The 20,145-nt window shown below is 33.1% G+C and overlaps 2 protein-coding genes across 2 annotated transcripts; both read right to left on the bottom strand.

Annotated features, from left to right (window-relative positions):
• Nucleotides 1–313: 313 nt before the first annotated feature.
• LOC123014220 lies at nucleotides 314–3,488 on the bottom strand. Its single transcript, XM_044413202.1, has 6 exons — nucleotides 2,507–3,488; nucleotides 2,249–2,455; nucleotides 1,931–2,197; nucleotides 1,542–1,884; nucleotides 1,056–1,492; nucleotides 314–985 (listed from the first exon to the last, which is right to left on the bottom strand). The coding sequence occupies exons 1-6, from the start codon at nucleotides 3,096–3,098 to the stop codon at nucleotides 384–386; spliced, it is 2,448 nt and encodes an 815-aa protein (XP_044269137.1). The 5' UTR covers nucleotides 3,099–3,488; the 3' UTR covers nucleotides 314–383.
• Nucleotides 3,489–3,625: 137 nt separating this feature from the next.
• On the bottom strand, nucleotides 3,626–17,573 carry LOC123014219 (peroxidasin). Its single transcript, XM_044413200.1, has 7 exons — nucleotides 17,290–17,573; nucleotides 8,640–8,855; nucleotides 8,514–8,585; nucleotides 8,234–8,463; nucleotides 7,870–8,175; nucleotides 7,543–7,815; nucleotides 3,626–6,735 (listed from the first exon to the last, which is right to left on the bottom strand). Exons 1-7 carry the CDS (start codon nucleotides 17,460–17,462, stop codon nucleotides 3,830–3,832), a joined length of 4,176 nt encoding a protein of 1,391 aa, XP_044269135.1. The 5' UTR covers nucleotides 17,463–17,573; the 3' UTR covers nucleotides 3,626–3,829.
• Nucleotides 17,574–20,145: the final 2,572 nt, after the last annotated feature.

A 20,145-nucleotide genomic window follows, 5' to 3' on the forward strand; every position in this document is an offset into this window, starting at 1 on the left:
TACTCCAACTAAGAATTCGACTTTTATGCTTTTCTTATGTCACAATACAAATTTCTAATCTTGGTTTGTTTTATAAATGACTATTTTTTTGTAAAAGAAAGCTTCTAATACCTTTGTTATTAAGAACATGAGAAAGGTAGCCAATTAAAAATCAAGAAACAATCAATTAAAAAGGAAAAAAAACGAACTAATATACAATAAAGGTTTAAAAAAAATAGCCCTATTTTTCCCATTTCTATGTTAATTGCTATTTTCGAAAAGAAAATTGGTTATAAGTAATTAAAGGAGTGGATGATTCATAAATTCTCGTAAATTATAGTTAAAATTTATTACCTTGAAGGTCAATATTTTCACATAACACTAATTCAAGGAATCAAAAATCTTCAAACCTCATCTGCGTTGCCATCATAATCTTCATCGGCAGGATCATATTCACCATCTTCTTCTGGAGTATCGTGATCATCCTCTTCTTCTTCTTCAACGTCTTCACCCTCGTTTGGTTTCTCACCCTGATCTAATTCCGACTGCACTTTCCCTGAATTAGACGCTGAAATGACTTGATCGAACTCATCGGGTGCAGTAACTGAAAGTTTCAAAATTTTTGCATAAAGCTCCTTAACTGAATCTTCTTTTTCATCTTCGCTGTCAGTTAATACAATGTAATTTACAGTATTCTCTTCAATGTCACTAAAATGTATGTTTTCTTGAAGACAATCACTGCTGCAATCTGACGTAATAATATCATCAAGTTTGGTGGTGTCCATTGCATCATCGGCGCTTTTTTTGTGCTTTTTGTCAAAACATCGGCGTTTCATGGGGATATCACAGTAGGGACAAAAAATTGGGTAGTACTCTTTAGCAATTTCCTTGCTTACGACACATTTACAAAACGGGCACTTGTAGCCAGGGGTGAGATGTAGAGGCATTAATGAAATGGCACATCTGCTGTCCGCGTGAAAAGGTACACACGACGAACCTATTATCTGTGTGACAATTAAGAAATTTTTCATGCTACATTTATGGATTAGAAGTCATAAATTAGAAAAAAAGGATATTTTCTCCACACCAAAGACATTGGGGCATCGGTGGGTATTGCAATTCATTGGCTATCTTTACCACGTTGAATATTTCATCAATAAATGTTTCTCCCAAGTTTGCTTTTGTTAGTACATTCTTAACAACCATTTCTTTCAGAAAGAAGTTAAGTAAGTCCAAACTTTGCATTTGAAACAACGAAAGCTTTTTCTCAGAAAAATAAATATTTAGCAACTTTGTCATTCGTTGTACCACTAATTTAATATCTACAGCATAATTCAGTAAAACATAGGCTTTGATATGATATTCTTCAACTCGTGAAATCATCGGATATATTCTTTCTGATAATTTCGCAATCCATCGCAATATTTTTAGTTTTAATAATGGCAAAGTGTCGTAATTTAAATTACGATCAATGCCTCGCCAAGGAAATACTTTTTCTTGCAAACAGTTTACTCTAACAATGACGATTCATTTAAAATTTCATTGCCACTAAAAAAACTTACCTTAAAGTTTCAAAGCAGTCCCAATAATCCCTAATACTAGGTGCTCCAATATTCATTAAAGTTTGGAAGGGGTCTTTAGCTTTGTTGCTGAATACAAAAAAGTTTACGAAATTTTTTCCTCGACTTATGTCTTTTATTTGGCAAGGGTATGCAAGTATACCAAGGAAAACTTTATTTGGCGAAAATAAAAATCCATGAGTTCTGTATTTATTGGTGTCTATATCCAGCTGTATTACTTTTTCAGAAACACATACTTCATTTTCGACCACTGATAATTCTACTTGTTTTAATTGGCCACATAAACTAAGAACCAGCAAAATATTCTTTTCATAATGTAGCACACCTAAAAATTTAAGTTACTTGAGAATTTCTGGATGCATAATTTTTACCAGTGATGTATAAGTTGCCAACTTGTATCAACTTTCCTCCAAAAACCTCGCCATAGCAATTAATCGCATAAATTTGAAAAAAATTCTGCTTCACTGCAATCATATACGTTATATTCTGGTAGTTGACAATACTTAATTTGTCCACTTTTAAATCACTTTCAGAATTAAAAACCACTTCATCGCTAAACTTAATTTTATCTGTGGATAGTTTTGACACAGAAATTGCGGCGATGTGACCATTAACATCACCAAGTGATAATCCACCAGCTAAAATTTTATCGTGTCAATTGATTTCTTTGTAATTCAATGTTTATTTACCATCTGATTTTCGGCAAAACCAATGCAATGCTGTAATTTTACCCAACTTGGTGTTATATCTTTCTAAAAATTGCAATTTTGACTCGTAAATTTCACTAGCTTTGCGTTCTAAGAATCTCCAAGCTGTGATTGCACCATCTCTATGACCGACAAATAAAATACAACAAGCTTTTCTATCTTTAAGTATAACATGGCTCCATGTAAAAGCTGAAAGTAGTTTTGTTTTAATGAAAAAACAGGAAATTTAGCTTGTTTTACCAGTGGGTGCAACCAAGTCAACTCTTCGCTTCAATTCAATCAAAATATTGTCTGCATTGGGAGTTTCAACTTTTTTCCAGCTTCGCCTGTAATGTTCTGTAACATCTCTAGAAAAATTCGCGGCACGTATATAATTGCTAATTTCGTTCTCATCAGTAACTTCCACAAATACTTCAATATTGTTGAGGTTTGTTAAAATGGCCAAAGCACCATCTGTTTTTTCTACAACTCCCCGTGGAGACCACATTGCCTGAACGGGTCTTGGGGGCGTAGATGTAACATCAATGGTATTTCCTGATAAACCAACATCCAGAACCGCCTCATACAAATTATGTCGAGTCAAATCATTCAAAAAAGAGGACAAATCTATATCTAAATTTTCACAAATGTTTGCATCCGATGGTGTAATAAGATCCTTCTTAAAGGCAAACTTTGGGAATATGCTCTCAACTGCACCTTTTAGGGTCAAGATACAAACTCCATTCTCCAATAGCAGGAAAATTTTTCCATCTTCTGAATAATCACAGGCGAAGTTTGCATAAACATGATTGTTCAGTTGGATGTGGTCAAGTAGTTTTAATTGCACACTCATGTTTTTTGTCTACACGGAATTAATCACACATTCTGGTTATTACAGAAGTTTTTTCATGCTCATAGGATGTTGATTTTTGGTTTTTATCAATTTTAAAAGTGGAACATAAAACACAAAGTTTGAGGTTAAAATAAATAAACACTTGACGTTTCGAAGCCGAATTCCTAGACGTGCGACGACACCGGTTACAGATTGATCTTATGTTCGAAAAATTTTAAATATAAAAATTAATTAAAGAAATTGTGAAATGCACAAATAAAAAAGAAATTATTAAGGTATAGTAAATATTTATGATCTTGTAACAGTTACAGTTATTTTTTAGTTGATGAGATGCATTTTCTGTATTATGTTTGTGAGCCTGCAACATATTCCCCTAATTACAATAAGAGTTTGAAAACCAAGATTTTAATAAATTCAGTCTTCAAGTTACAAAATATCAGTTTTTCATTACAATTTAAAAATAGTAAGTAGGTACTAAACAAAAATGTAAAACGCAAACTTACTTAGGTTAAATAAAAAATAGCAGGTTTTAATTTTATTATTTATTTATGTATTTTTACAACAATTCGATTAGGTAGGTACGTATTGTTAGTTTATCACAAGAAAGAAATGCGTAAATTTAGGTGAAATTTAAGTAAACCTTGGCAGTACAGTGCTAAAAATTAAATCTAGACTTAACAGCGAAACGATGGCAGCAATTATCGTACATTTCTAAAAATATTATTCTCACTTTAATTCTGTTTCTCCAACTTTCTAATAACTCTCTCCAATTCCTGTATTGTATCTTTCATATTAGTCAAATCTTTCTCCATTTTAATAATCCTCTTCTTCAACTTTTTATTTTCCTCGAAATAACCATCGTTGACAGTCGAATTTGCGTACAACAAACGCCCCTCTTCATCCAAATGTCGCCGATTCCGGGCATTCAATCGACTAATAGTATTCAGCTGACCCGAATAGCGGCAATCGCTGCAGCACTCCGACCACAAACTCAAATCAACTTTCGGAATTTCTTCACATTGGCTAAATCCCCCTTGAAGTTCCGGCAAAATAAACGAGTTTTTGGAAACGCGAGTAATATTATCCCCGTTATCGCACAAGACACGACTCAGCGAATACTGCTTGATTTGCACGAGTTGTTCGGGTTTAAAAACAGACGGATTCTCGTAATAGAACCGATCTCCTTCCCTCAGTCGTCTAAACTGCTCGATCAAAAGACACTGGAAGAGCGGCCCAACTCGGCCACCCTCAACCGGGTCTTCCAAAACTCCCCCAACCCACACATCGATGTTCCCAGGATGGCCATACAAGTCTTGCAACTTTCGTAAGACTGTGCGATCGGTGATTTCATTCCTGAGATCCTCGAAACTGTCGACTTGGGTCATGTTGCAAAACTTGCGAAACTCGATGTAGCCTGGAATAGCGTGGTCTCTGGACCGGTGGATATTCATCGCGGCTAAATCCAGAGCGACGGCATGTGCTGTTTTGAACAGTTGTTCTGTGAGTTCCGTGTTTAAATTCTCGTCGGGTTTCTTGACTTTGGCAGGGACGGTGAAAAGGCCTCGGAGGAGAGGGTCTATGCCCCCTTCGTCGACTATGCGCCAAGGCGAGAAAAAGGCCTTGCGGAGAGGCAAATGACCTTCTCGGATCGGTTTAAAGTCCCAATCCAGTCGATGCAAAACCGGGTTAATGAGAGTGTGACCGAAACGGAGAGCCGCGGTCGCGAAGACATTCGATATGCTCGGGTTTATAGTCGGATCATAACCTTTATAGTCACCGAGAAGCCGCATTCCTTCCTCTCCAATAATAAACTTGAGCCAGTGATTGTACGTTATGTGTTGCATTGCTGCACCTATGATTTTACGAGACTCCTGGTAGACGGTATCGCTGTCCCATTGTGGGTTCAGCTGTTTCAACTCTCGCGCCACTCGATTGTGTTCCCGCATCCATAAAGTATGCATGGCAATGAGTCCAGCTTGCTCGTTTGCACGAATATCACCAGCAACAAAGCAGTTGACGGTACTCTCGGAAAGGTTTCTCCGACAGTCAACTCCCTGGTTTCCGGCGTAAGGAAGCAAGGGTTTGCGACCGGGAAAAACGGCACCTTCACGAAGCCGTCCTCCGTCACTGTTCAAATCACGCAAATCCCTTGCTAATTCCTCCGAAAATCCATACACTTGAGACGCGTCGATGTACGAAGTCAACTGGTTGATTTGCTCGCGATGTTGGATGTTGTCGAAGAAGACAGAAGTCATGCCGGAGCCACAAATGGCTGAAGATCTGATAAAATCGATGCAACGTCGATTTGTGACTCTTGGATCGTTGGGGGGGACGTCCATAGGGTAGCACGGGGCGGCATAATCGCACGATTTCTTACAATCGATTCCATCCCAACTTTCGGAACTAACTGAAGGTATAGCATGGTCGAGGTCATGGTCAAGGAATTGACCCCATTGCATCACCATATGGGTTATTTCACTATCTGGGGTGATCTTGCTTGTCGCAATAAGCGTAGTTGAGACTAATCTAGAGCTGGGTTTTGGATACCCGTAATATTTCGTGTCTTTGTTCCAACCAACAGGAGTACTGAAACCATTTTCGTAGATGGGTTTGAGGATTCGCCGAAAACCGGTTAAAGAAGCCCCCCACATGGGGTGTTGCAAGTTATTACAAGTACCATCAATGGTACGGTATTTGGAGTGGAAGCACATATCGGAGCAATTCCGTGCCAGTCTGTGTGTCATACAACCCGACAATTCCGCGACTAGATTCAAATGGTCAGGGGAAAGGATTTCCCTGTAGTTAAAATCGTAACTTCCGTTCATAGTCATTCCTTGTTCTATGTGTTTCCGGATGTTCACTAAAGTGCGTTCATAAACCTCTGCAGCCCGAGCTAATTCACGTGCTGGAGCATCGGGGAATCTAACCAATCGAAACAACTCAGCAGAAGTGTGTGGACCCTTGTGATTAAATAAATTATCAATAGTCTTATTTATTGCTTTGTCCACCTCGTGTGAGGCTTCATCGAAGGCAATTTTGACAAATTTATCCCCAATTCCGAAATCAGTTGGATTCTGGTTCTCTTTCACAGTTACGTAACAAGACGCAGTACTTCTCCCATAATCATTAATAGCAGCACACTCGTACCGCCCTTGATCATCTGGAACGACTCCATAGATGTACAAATTTCCAGTAAGTGAGACTTTGGTACGTCCAGTTCTTTGTAAACTGGACCCATCTTTCTGCCATTGTATCCCAGGAGTAGGGTCACCGTCTGCTTTGCAAGGCAACTCAATGGTACTACCAACCAAAGCTTCAATGTTGTAAGGCTTGTAGATGAATTTTGGTGGTTTTCGGGCAAGTGATGTTATTTGGACTTTTGCGCTTACTTCGCGAAAACCGATGTGGTTTCTTGCTTCGCATATGTAGAGGCCTGAGTCTGATTCTTTGGCGTTGCGGATCTCTAAGTAGCTTCCGTCCTCGGAGATGAAAAGTCGGCCATTGGAGCGTACTTCTAAGTCGTCTTTGAACCAAGTGATCTCAGGAGGAGGTGATCCGACAGCAACACATTCTAATTTGACGTTGGAACCAGGGTTTGTTTCTGTGTTTTGGGGATGGGCGGTGAAAACTGGAGCAACTGGAAAACATTTGTGAGAATAAAGTGAAAAAAAGTACCTGGGTACGTTTTGAAATGAAAAATTGTTTCAAAATGAACAGTAAGAGAAGATACTGTGATTCAAAAAACACATTTTTAAACCCTTCCTGTTTTTTCGTATTTATACACGAAATAATGCAACTACACCTTTTTCAACTGTAATTCAGAAAGCGTAAGATATATTTCAGAAAACTTTAAATGTAATTTAGACTAGTCTCTTGTATTTCAGAAAGTATTAATTGTAATTTAGAACCGTAAACTGAATTTCAGGAACCATCAGATGTAATTCAGATTAATTAATTTAACTTCAGAAAGCGTAAATTGAAATTCAGATTAGTCAATTGTATTCAGAAAGTGTTAATTATAATTCAGAGTTTGTCATTTATAATTCAGAATTCGTCAATTGTAATTCAGAATTCGTTATTTTTATTCAAAAATTACATTACCAAAATTCCTTAGAAAACAAAATATCTTATTTATTTTGCAAAATGACAAGTTTGTGTAATTACTTAATTTTTAAATTAAAATAACTCGTGTTTATGTGTAAACTTCATTTTGAGATAACAGTAAGTTACTTATCTGAATTACAATTGATATTTTCTGGATTACATGTAACATGAAATTGAATTTATTTACTGTTCTGAATTACATGTAATTCTGAATGTAGAATCATAAAATTATAGAAAACTTACTAAACCCCAGCAATATTATTTATTCTAAATTTTCCGAAAATCACCAAAAAAAAATTTCAGCTTCTACTCACCACTAATCAGTGGTATTGTTACTTACCATTTACTATCACATCCGCTTCTGCACTAATCCTTCCATTCGAATTAGTAGCATCGCATCGGTAAGTACCATGATCACTTGCTTTAACTGGTCGAATCACTAGAGTCCCATCTTCGTCAATAAAATGCCTCTGAGATGTCGTCAGTTGTATCCCATTGCGAGACCAAGTTATGGTAGGATGGGGGTTACCAAAAGCTTTACAATGTAGATTAATTGAAGGATCTGATTCACTTGTTGTAATACTGACAGGAGTTACAAGAAATACTGGACTACCTATTAAAAAACAAGAAGCTGTGACAACAGTACAAGGAATAAATCAATTGCTACCATTTTCACCCCGGAATTGTTGATCTGGCCGTACCAGAATCATCCTAGCAGGTCTAGACTTGACCTCTCCATCCTCATTCTTCGCCATACATTCATAGTGTCCACTGTCACTCTCATCAGTGTGTTTAATCACCAACGATCCATTCTCCATAATGTCATACTTGTCGTTGTTCATCTCAATTTCCTTGTCATCACGCATCCAAAAAATGGACGGTTTTGGGTCACCAGTGACTCTGCAAGTGAATACAGCAGTGCTCCCCCATGAAATTTCAACGTCTTGAGGTCCTTCCATGATTTCTGGTGCTTCTAAAATTTTCGAATTTTACTTAAGTATATTTAAAAAAATATATATCGCTCAACTAACTACAATGAAAATCATGCGTGGTCATCCCTTTGAGAGGTTTTCCATACATTTCATGGGGGTAACGACAGTTGGCAGCGACGTGGATGGTGTTATCGTTTAGCATTTTCGCGAACCATGCGATTCGGCAATCACAGACCAGAGCGTTTTGGTCGAGCCGTAATCGAGTTAGTTTTGGCAGATTTTGGAAGGCACCTGTTGGGATATGGCTTATGTGGTTGTTGTAAAGAAATCTAAAACTCGATGTTTTGTTTATTTGATCATGGATTGTGTGTTAGTTTACAGTCGGTCCAGCTGCGGGATGTTTGAAAAAGTTCCACTTTTAAATTCTTCTAATTCGTTATTGTGCAAGTATCTAAAATAGAAAAAATCACGTCAGAATGACAAAATGTACTCCTCGTGTACTTACAAATGTTCTAGTTTGGGTAGTCCGTGAAAAACTTCATCTTCAATATATTTTATCCTATTTTTATAAAGATAGAGATGTCGAAGTTGCACAAGGCCAGTGAAAATCCCATTTTTCAAGCTTTTCAGGGAGTTGTTGTTAAGTAGAAGGGATCGTAAGGATTTATGGCCTTTGAAACTGCCAGGAACGATATCTCTAATCTTGTTAAATCGTAGATCTCTGAAAAATTCTATTTTAAAACTTTCATTCCCCAAAACTAAATATTCAAACGATTTTTCCAATTTCATTTTCACCCAAATGACCAACTAGCAATGCTTTGTTTGTTTAGTGTCAGCATTTTCAGTACCTTGTTGATAGAAAGTGTGGATAGTTGGCTCTAAATATAATTTTAAAGCAGTGATTGATGGTTCTACTATTTTCGTGTGCTTTGTATATTTACTTATATCTCGAGAAAAATTAGAAAAAAAAAGTGTATTTGCTTAATCGTTTAGATTAGAGCTGCAAATATGTAGCTACTTTCAAGAAAAATGTTAGTTAGCACTTTCTTTTTGCATACTTTTCATTTTTAATGCAATAGAAATAATAATTAGCTGATAAGTTTCTGAGAACTCTTATGTTATATACACAAATTTTTCTCCTACTTTTTTGACACTTCAGATCACATTTGACATTTGTTTAATTTATACTTTTTATTTTTTTATAGTAATAAACAAGAATTCATTCTTTACAAGATATTCTTTATAACACAAATAAATAAGTAGATATAACAAATAAATTAAAATATTAAAAAATGTCCAAATCAACTTCCGACACTTTAAAATTTTAGATATTATTAGATACTTGTATTTCATACAGTTGTCCCACGAGTAATAATGAGCTTGAAAATTTTTTTGAACCAACCAACATTAATGTAATCAAAGATAACGTGGATATTAAAATACTTCGTCTTAATTAGTTAAACATAGTAATCGTATTTTTATTTTTGACAAATTTCAGTCAGTGAAAATGACTTTATTCCAGTTTAGGGAGACCGCTATGGGAGACTGTCTATTTGGATATCGCACTGGATAGAAACGTGCTGTCTGTGAAGCGTTTTTTAAACATTCTTCATAAATGAGAATCTTGTTGTTTTTTTTGTCAACATTTTAATAATTACCATCAAATTCTCCAAGGTTTGACCCTCTTTATAAATTAAAGTTGAAGTTCTCTTTAGTCACGTTATCTTTGAAATGTAATGTTGCTTCAAAAAAATTTCAGGCTCATTATTACTCGTGGGACATCCTGTATAAGTTTATAAGTATTATATTCAATACCTACCAACATGTCTGTGATTGTGTGATTATTATTTCTCGCGAGAAAAAAATATTTAGTTGCGTTTATTTTGCAATTTTTATGAACACTCGCTCTCGTTACACAAGCATGTTATATTGATATTAGTAAAATTTTAATTAACACTATAAGATAACCGCAATCAGTTGTTAAATGAAACAGATTTATTGCTTGGTAGAGATTTGCTAGTAATGTATCTGTTCAAAGCGTTATTAGTAAACTATAAATATATACCAGATACTATATAATGCATTCTCCATGGTATACTTTAAATAAGATTCACATCCGGTGAAGTTGATCAACTTAACAATATTGACACACCTTTATTAGACAGTCATTTGAATAAAATTGTGTTCCGTGTTTGTCGAATTATCGACGTTTGGTGATTTGGACGCTTATCATTTCCGCTTCGATTTAGGATTGCCTGATGTGGTTGTAATTAGATGTTAGATGGTTCATCGCTTTGATGATTTATTGCGGTTTTTATTCGTAGCCATGCTGTAAGATATACCAGTTATTACAATTCTTAGATTAATACATTTGATTAAAATTATGGTGTAACAAATTTAGACACATTTATTGCTTCGATTCAAGTGCTTTCCAATGGAGAATATAATAACATGAACTACATAATATAAGCACGTTTTCTTAGATTGGGAATAACATCATTTGAGTGACGCATTGTATGTTTATAAGTCCATTAAACGACAGTAGATATTTTTCCGATATTGTCACATTCAGCTGTTGATTGCGACTTCCACTTGACACGAATCGCACACATGGGATTCAGATGTTAAAAAAAAGTAAAAAGAAATTTTTATTTCCATTGCCAAATTGTTTATTTTGTGTGACTTGAAATACTTGAATTACACACAATAATAATAATACACTACAATATTTCCTACAGGTACTTATCTACCAAAATACATATATCGTCCATCCCGTGGAAAAAGTGACTGTCTAATACAGGGTGTTTCACGTAATTTTACGAGGCCTGCGCCTGTAAGATGCAATCAATAATACATATTCAGATACGAATTCGATTACAAATTTTAAAAAATTGGATAATCTTCTCTAGTTTGTTCACCCTTTCAAAAATTACAACATTTTTAGTTAGTTAGTGATTAAGATAGATAAACTACAATCATACTCATGCCGTGACTTGATAGAACAAATTATAATTGTTTCTGAAAAACTGCAATTTATGACTATTAATGAAACAGTGATTAGTTTGACAACTACTGTCATGGGCTTCCAAAAATTAAATAATTAGATGTGTATTTTTTGTATACAGTCTTCTGTGACTTTTGTATATTTGGGTGCGTACATTAGGCGCAAGCCTCGTAAAGTTATGTGAATTAACCCTGTATTTTTGTTTCGTTTGGTTTCTGGTGCAACTTACCGATTTTTTAGAACACATTAAGTACACCATCATAACTGCTCATAATACTCATCCATACCCCTTTCGGTTTTTGGCTTTTCTTTAATTTTATGTTTTTACTGGCAAACTTTTAAGAATGAGTCTTATATTGTTGAATTCAGAAAAAAATTCTTAAAAAAACAAATTTATCTCTATTTATAAAAATAAGTTAGCTTCGTGTCTTGTATATAGTGAAAATGCATTTTTTAGTGAATTATTATTCAGTAATGAGTGTGCAGTGTTTGATTTCTACCAAAATCATATTTGAAACGATACAGTAATCCAATAAACTCAACATAATAAACTCTAAAAAGGCTTCATTAGTCCTCAGCTTCTTAGTATTTTGATTCTCTTTTGAAATATTATTCTTTCTTGTTCAAATCAACTTCATCGAATGCAAACAGTATCTTTGAACATATTGAAATCAACTTTCCTCTGACGGTAACATTTATCTTATTAGACCTTTTTCACGCGCCGGTGTTGAGCAAACAATAAAAGCGAGTTTTCTTGCATCATCATTAGTTATTAAGAAAGTCGAAAATAAATCTTGTTTGCACGATTGACTTCCATCACGATCTGTCTACAAGTTTAAAAGATGAATACAAAATATCGATAATGTTTAATAAAAATTGTTTTGGGAGAAGAGTCCAAATTGTAAAAAAATAAGAACTAATTTTTCATTTTTAAAGCAAAGGTGTTGGACTCGAGATGATGCCCAGTTGTAGTTTTATGTGTATTATTTTGTTATATTTTTACACTATTTTACTCCCTTTTATCAGTATAAGAAATGATTAAAAAAAAAACAACTCTCAGAATTTTTCTTTCAACTAAAGCGAAAACCCGTGGATACGAGTACCTCTCGTAAATACGCCATTGCCTTATGTGTTATTCTCTGTTGTGTTGTTTTCCTATTTATATTTATTCCTCATCAATTTTAATTTCGTATTGCCTTTCCCTGTATTTCAATTTCATAGTTTTTTATTGTTGTTCACATTTCTCGAAGGTTAGCACGAAGTTTATTGTTAATTATTTTGCTGACTAATTAGTTACATATAGTTTTACATTTCCGCAAAAAGGTAAATATACCTGCCAATTGGTTTATCTTGTCGATTGCGAGAAAATTCTAAATCTTTCGCTAAAACTCACAAGTTTTAAAACAATGAAATAACTTTATAAATAAATGTTAAGTGACTTTTGTATACATGTTTCGAGACCATTGATCGATGATTTAAACAGAGATTATTTGATCGTAGTCTAGAGATATTTTTATCTTCAGCAGTAAACACATTTTTAGCACTACATTATTTGACAGGATAAAAAGACTGCATACTAATTTATCTTGTAAACTTTTATGTAAACTTTATAGTTTATGCAATATTTAATTAACACTGCATTTTTACTCTGGATATCTTATAGAAAATTATAGCCCAATACATATCTTAAAACCATAAAATATATTCATAAAATTGCAGTCTCCTGTAACCATTAACCTTAATTGATCTTGATCGTTGATCCATCGAATCAAATTGAATTTGGCACACTTATTAATGAAGGTGAAGGCCAAAAGTGCATCTATATGCAAAATTTATCGGATAATAATTTATTTAAGTTTTGCATCATAATCCTGTTTATGACTCCTTAAAAAAGCGAGCTTCCTTTTCTTTTATAGTTCTAACGTTATTACCATCGAGCATTTAAAAGCCCTTGCTGCGTGGTCGATTTTTAAATATGCCCTCTCGTCATAATCTATTGTATTATGCTCTTGTGTATAAATAATATTTTCCCAGGAATACCATTACATAATGAAAATTTAGATTATTAATTTTTATTAATCAAGTTGTCATATTGGTTGTTTTTAGAAATCGAGAGTTTTATACATTTGAGATATCCTGTAGGTATAAATATACCTAATGTAAATTTTAATTAAAGAAAAGTATTTGTTTAACTAGAGTTCCAATCAAATAAATCATTTTAGATTTCTTATTATTTTCAACATATTCTTGTCGTTTACAGTTAACAAAAAAGTCAAATTAGGTAATAAAAAATAGACACGTCGATATGTGCTTTTATGACTTTAAAACTCTCTATTTTGCTTTGTAATTAGAATACCCACATAAATTCGAGTCTATTAGCATATTACGTCACATCTTTGTCACATGTGTTACTGACCATCATCAGACCGCAAAAACACCAACTTTAGATATCTTATGTGAAGAAATAAGTTCTATATTTATGAATGATATTGTAATTCTTAAAACCACCGTTACAATTTCTTAAGATAAAAATGAAATAATATCATGGTTCGGCTTGGTTAACCACTAACCAGAAGTAATTAACACAAAACGTTCAAACTACTCCATAAATAATAATTTTTGAAAAATGTCCAATTACACAAAACGCCTTATCTAAAATTTGAATACAATCTATCTTCGAATCTTTGCCGGTGTTTGAAGCAGCAGTGCACAAACGAGTCATATTTACATAATATTATATTAATTAACATATTCATTTCGTATTTTTTGCCTTAACTATAGGTGTAGTGTTCTATAATTAGCTGTCAGACGGGAGTCCAGTATTAGAAAAATAAGTCTGGACTGCCTATCTAATTATCAATAAACAACTTAATAATCAGTTATTTTTGTAAAAGCGATTAAACTAATCTATAACAACTATAATTGGAAAAAGACTTTTATGTAAAAAATAACTCAAACTGAATAATTTAATTTAAAATTTCAATACAAAAATTTAATTGACTACAATACCCATCACTCTAAATTAATTTGATAAAGTGTAGATGAATGAATGGTCAATTTTACAGCTTAAGTCAATTGTTGAAATTATTAAAAAATAAACAAATTTAATGAATGAATCATCACGTTAAGGTTGCCATCACTTGTTCGTTATGCGTTCAACGCCTTATTTGGGCCCGTTTAAGAATACTAAATTAAACTTGGACCAAAATTGAATTGAATTATTATGGAACGATTACATGAGAAAATAAACAAGTCAATGCAACAGTAACTCACTTAATAATAGCCCAGTTAAAATTAATTTTATGACAAAATTTATGAACCGATTGTTTAGAACGACTCGCTGTCAAAAATACCAATAAAAATTAAGCTAATTGTTTAGTGTTAAAATATTGTAAAGAAAAATTGTTTGTGGATGAATGACATTACAAGCAATTATTCAAAGACAATGACAACTTAATTAAATTTAATTTAAATTACGAAAAAATAGAGTATTTTTTAGTTTCTAAAAGGATTAATCAGTAATTAAATTTTTTTCTTAGAAAATTGATAAAATAAATCTGTTGGTAATACTTTTTGATAGTATTCCACTTTGTCTTCGATCCACACCCTACAGCTTAAATATTTACGACAATATATCAAAGTTTACGCTTCATGAATTCATAAAGGTTATCTCGAATTCATGGGTCGTGATATTATATCGCTTGACACATATTTGACAGATCTCCTGGGACTTAACTACTGACATTAATATACCTTTGTGATATTTCTCCTCAACTCGCCTACCAATTGCTTACTTAACATAACAAGATTATTTTAAATCACCATGCCTGAATTAATAATATGAGATCAACATACAATTTGAGATAGATTACAATATGAATGTACACAATTATAGACTTGGTGGAGTTTATATCTAACATAAGGGACACCACAATCTTTAAAACCTTGCCTTTAGTAATAAATTTTATTTGGGTACATCCTCTCACATGACGGAGATTTCCTGTATTTTATTGGCTTTTTATATTCGATTGAGTAACACAACGAGGTTTTTAATGTTTTTTCGTTAATTGTGTTTAAATAAATACATCTGATACTAAGGCATGGCAGCAATTTTCTTTATTCAAATATTTCGCATCGCATTCATTCTGTGTATACTAATAACAATAACTTACCTACCTACATGTTTCAGTTCACAAGTTACCAGGAAGTCAATGAAGCATTATGGTTTCACTTAATTTTTTATGGACGTAATTATAAGATGAGACATTTATTATTTTTCCATTTCAGTTATTAATATTGTTAGCGTCATTCGTATTTCGGCAGTTCCATCTAAATCTTTTTGTTTTAAATAACTTTCAATAACACTGGACAGAATTACCAATGAAACGTTTATTAGCATAGTTATTTTAAGACTGGATATACATTTTCTTAACAAGGGACATTAACTAAAGATATGCTTCGTAACAAAATCTGTAAAACAGCAAATGCATGTTATGTATGTACAATGGAAGATGATCTTGGATCTAGTTTCGTAATATTCGAGTTCCGTTAGTCATATTTTTAAAGAATTTTAATAACATTTTTAAAACCACTTCAAAATTACTAAAATAAGAAAGTAAGAACCGAAATTATGTAGATGCATTTATGATTTCTCCAATAAATTTTTTGGAAACAAGATTTATGTTAAACACGTGTTTATGCTATTATTTTATTAATAACTCAATAAGCAAAGTTTGGAATGTTTAAAAACGGTTATTAATGCCAGATTCATAAGAAAGTAGTTATGAATTTTAATACCGATGATTGATATCCTCTTGCTATTTAAAAATAGCTGATTGTTATTTCAAAAATATTTTACACCGATTTCAATCTAAACATTGCAATGGAAAAACTGCCAAAAGCTCCATATTTTTAATAATGTAATTCATGAAGTAGTAGAACATCTCGTTAAATTCCTGCATGATTATTCTTCGACGCCTTAGGTTCATTATGAAGAAAGTTAATTATTTAAAGCATTTATTTATGTGTCAGTGACAAGATAAAGCAAGAGTTGAGTGAAATCACAGCTGCTTTATGAAATTAATAAAATTTTAAAAGTTATAAAGTCCATTTTCGCATTAATATGGAGGGTCACGAACAGATTACCAAATATTTGCACTTGCAATGAATTTGGTATTTGGCAAACAGTCTCCCAATGTTTGTATTAAATTGTCTGGCTTTACAATGATAAAAACGGCAAATTTAATGTCGAAAAGTTATCGTAAAAATGTGAAAACAACCTAAAGCGGTCGATTACTGTGTATTTACTTCACATTTTACTTTTTAAACTCTTCTTATGAATACATAGTCCTATATAACATTCTCCTCAATCTGGGAGGTACGAGTATTTTGAAATTTATCATATGTGAATTTAACAAAATAGGGCACACATTCTGATTAAAGTAAGTGCAGATATTGATGTTTTCTTTTGACAATAATGTATCAAACATTTCTGAAAAATTTAAATTTTAGATTTTAGTTCTCATGTAAAATATAAAAAAGCTGACTACTAAATATTTAAAAATATTTCAGTCATGTTTCTCATCTCTAATATAAGAAAACTTTTATTAGATATTACATATAATCCGACCAACTAAAAGTCAACAAACCAAATATAACAAATCTTAAATTGAGTTTCATTTTACCCTACAATTTTTTGAAATAATTTTTTGGACGATTTGGTCCAATGATTTATACACATGACCTTGTATCCTTGATTGATATTGACTGCAAGACAATTTTTTCACCAGAGATCAATGAATGTCTGCAGTTAATCCTGTATAAACATTTTGCCTCTGAACATCACAGTAAATAAAAACAAACATGTCTGAGGCAATTATATCTTTATGTTTATATTTATTAGAAATAAGATACACTCCCTATATTTGCTTTGTCGGTTGTGTTGTATTGTATTAAAAAAAAATCAAGTCCTTAAAGGAGCAATGCCTTTAAACTAATTTGCAACAAGTTTTGCACGTGACTGTTTCTTTTTTAAAATTCCTATTTGCATGCCATTGGGTAGATACATTTCTACAATTACTCCTATATTTTTATCTATGATCTAACGTCTCATTTCCATCCAAAAAAATGCAAATATTTTATTTCAACTTACAACATGACTGTGGGCAGTGGTGCTTTTGGGACTTCAGTCAGCTCCAGTTGCATGCATCTCACTGTTCTTCTGAAGCATACACATCTCGAAGGGCAAGGGAACTGTGAATAATTTCTTCTTTGTGCGTCGATGGCGAATCCTAATGTAAGAAAAATCAAACACAATCGCCACATTGTGGAGAAATATCGTCACTCAGCAGTCGTGCACATTTACAAAACACAATCCTTTCTCCACGACGTCTCAAGAGAGACTGGTTGTGTTATTGGCTGCTGGCGACCAAACACCAGCAACGCGTGAGCGTACAGACGCGCTTTGAAACAGATTTACCACGTTAATTCCTGCTATATTGTGGCCTGCATAGGGCATGCAGCGTGACAGAAGGTAACTGCAGGAGCGCGATTGGATTTTTTCGTGGGCGGTATTCCCAGAATTAGCAGGGATATGAAATTTGCAAAAGAAGTCAAAAAGAAGTAGATGGTCAGTTCCTAGCTCTTAGTCTTTTCTGCTCAGTAGCAGCAAGCCTTGGCCGGTTCACTGTTGAATCTTTGCTGCATTGCCAGATAAGTTAAGTATTGTATCAGATCCCCTGAATTCAGAAGACTTCTCATAGCATTTTCTCTTTTTTACAGTCAAATTCAATCAACAATATTACATTTCTTGCAGAAAATGGCTTGGCAGGAGGATTCGACTTCAGTTGAGCGAAAAAGTATTCCAAAGGAACAATTCCTGCTTCATCTGTATCATCAATTATTCATCAATCATAATAATAATTTTTTTTCCTGAAGCACCATAAATTAAAAGGATCAAATTTTGGCCATTTAAAAAATCGAATCGGTTTCACGACGTAATTGAAATTCTAAGATTTTTGAAAAAGTGTAATTTTTTCGAAGTAACCTTTTTCGAGGCTTCGTAAGAACTTAGAAAGACCTCTAAAATAAGAATATTTACGTCAGTTTCGTACAAATTATTTAACTCATGGCCGTTTTTCTACGAAGATAAACTTGGATGTTTTCTGGCTGTACTTTTTGTTGTTAAGTCTCTCTAAATTCTTTATCCCAATTCGCCTTATTGTCAGTAATTGCCAGACTGAATGCTAAAATACTCCGATCTCGAGCTCTTAAGAAAGAAGCACTTTTCATTACTTCACTGTATTGCGATATTTTTTTTAAATTAGTTGTTTTTATCCAGACCACCTGTGTCCTGTGTGTAGGTACTAATAAAAGTTACTTCTCGTATTTTTATGTAGTTTTCTTGCATTTTACAGTCCCCAATTATGTTACCTATTAAAGTTAAAATAAAATTATGAAATATGAATCTAATAGGTATTCGTACAATATGGTGATGCTGGATAAAATGTTATGTGGCATTCGTAGGTTGTTCTATACCTATAATATAATTCATTTAAGGAAGAATCGCTAACTCGATTGCGTCTCGTGACCTCTCTTTCTTGAGTGAAACCAATTTGTATCAGAAAAAACTTTTTTATATCTGTCCTTCAGATCAAAATAGTATTAACTCCAGTTTGTAAATTTGATTTTATGTACATAATTGAACAGTTAGTAAATTACCTGAAGGTTATAACGCCCTTTTATTTTCATTTAATAAATTTTTGAGAAAGTCTAAGTAGAATATTATGAATATAACAAACATTTAAAAAAAATTATAGTTTTAAAAGTGCTCTAAAGAAAAAATGCGTTTTGGTGGTTAATACCTTCTGTTTTGCTCTGAGGTACGGATATATTCTTTGGTGAAATGAAACAAGGACACATTAGATTTTGCATATTTTTAGGTTGGTCAGCGTCGATTTATGAAAAAAAAAACGTTTCGCCCGCTCTTGTAAAGTTAATCTTCAGGACAAACAGGAAAATGATAGGAAGGGCTATGGCACGATAAATTAGATACCAGAATCGAAACCATAACTGTTATGGTTATCAAGTTAACTGTTTTAGTTATGGAGTTAACAGTTATGGTTTTCGTTATCGTGCCATAGTCCTTCCTAGCATTTCCCCCTTTGGCCTGAAGATGACACTTACAAAAGCAGGCGAAACGTCGACCTTTTGTCATAAATCGATGCGGTTCAATCCAAAAACATGAGAATTCAATTTGACTCTGGCCGCGAAAGTCTACGTTCTTCTAAAACAAGAGCAATTTCTATTTGTAATATAAATCATTTCGCTTGAGCACCACTATAAACTCTTTAACTCAGTGTTGTTAATTTTTGAATTACCTACAAAAAATGTGCACAAATAGTGTTAGTCAGTTTTAAGTCTTTAGAAACAATAAAAGAATAGAGGTGACAAATTTCATACAGAAATTAAATAATATAAAGTGACACAATTCAAGGTTAATTATTGTAATACTTGAAGTGGGTACTTGAAACATGCTTTTTTTCAGAATTACTTCTTTTAAAAGTTAATTGTAGTTTTTTGTAAAACACGTTAGATATTGTTTTAATAGATAACACATAGGCAAAATATAATACATCATAGTTTTATTATACGAGTCCGATTATTTAGTTTAAAGTAAAGAACGTTAGGAAGTTTGTAAAATATTTTGTTAGTGTAAAAGAAAATCACATATAAAATTTACATAACTGTACTGTGTAGGTTTTTACATGATTCAATTCCACATTTTTGAGTATATCGAAGAGTATATGAATTTGAAAAAAAAATTGTCAATGCAACTTTTTTTGAGTTGAGCATAAAACAACATTGTTTTAAGCATGTGTATTATTATATTTGAGCCTATTATGTAACACGTGAACAGAATGCTAAACATGCCTGTGTTAAAATTATTAATTAGTTTGTTAATTTTAGTTGTTTTAACTGCAGCACCTTTTAAAGTGTTTATTACAAA

The sequence above is a fragment of the Tribolium madens genome, unplaced genomic scaffold (assembly GCF_015345945.1).
Source record: "Tribolium madens isolate multiple individuals breed KSU strain unplaced genomic scaffold, Tmad_KSU_1.1 Scaffold_97;HRSCAF=244;Tcas5.2_LG3a, whole genome shotgun sequence".
Lineage (NCBI taxonomy): Eukaryota > Metazoa > Arthropoda > Insecta > Coleoptera > Tenebrionidae > Tribolium > Tribolium madens.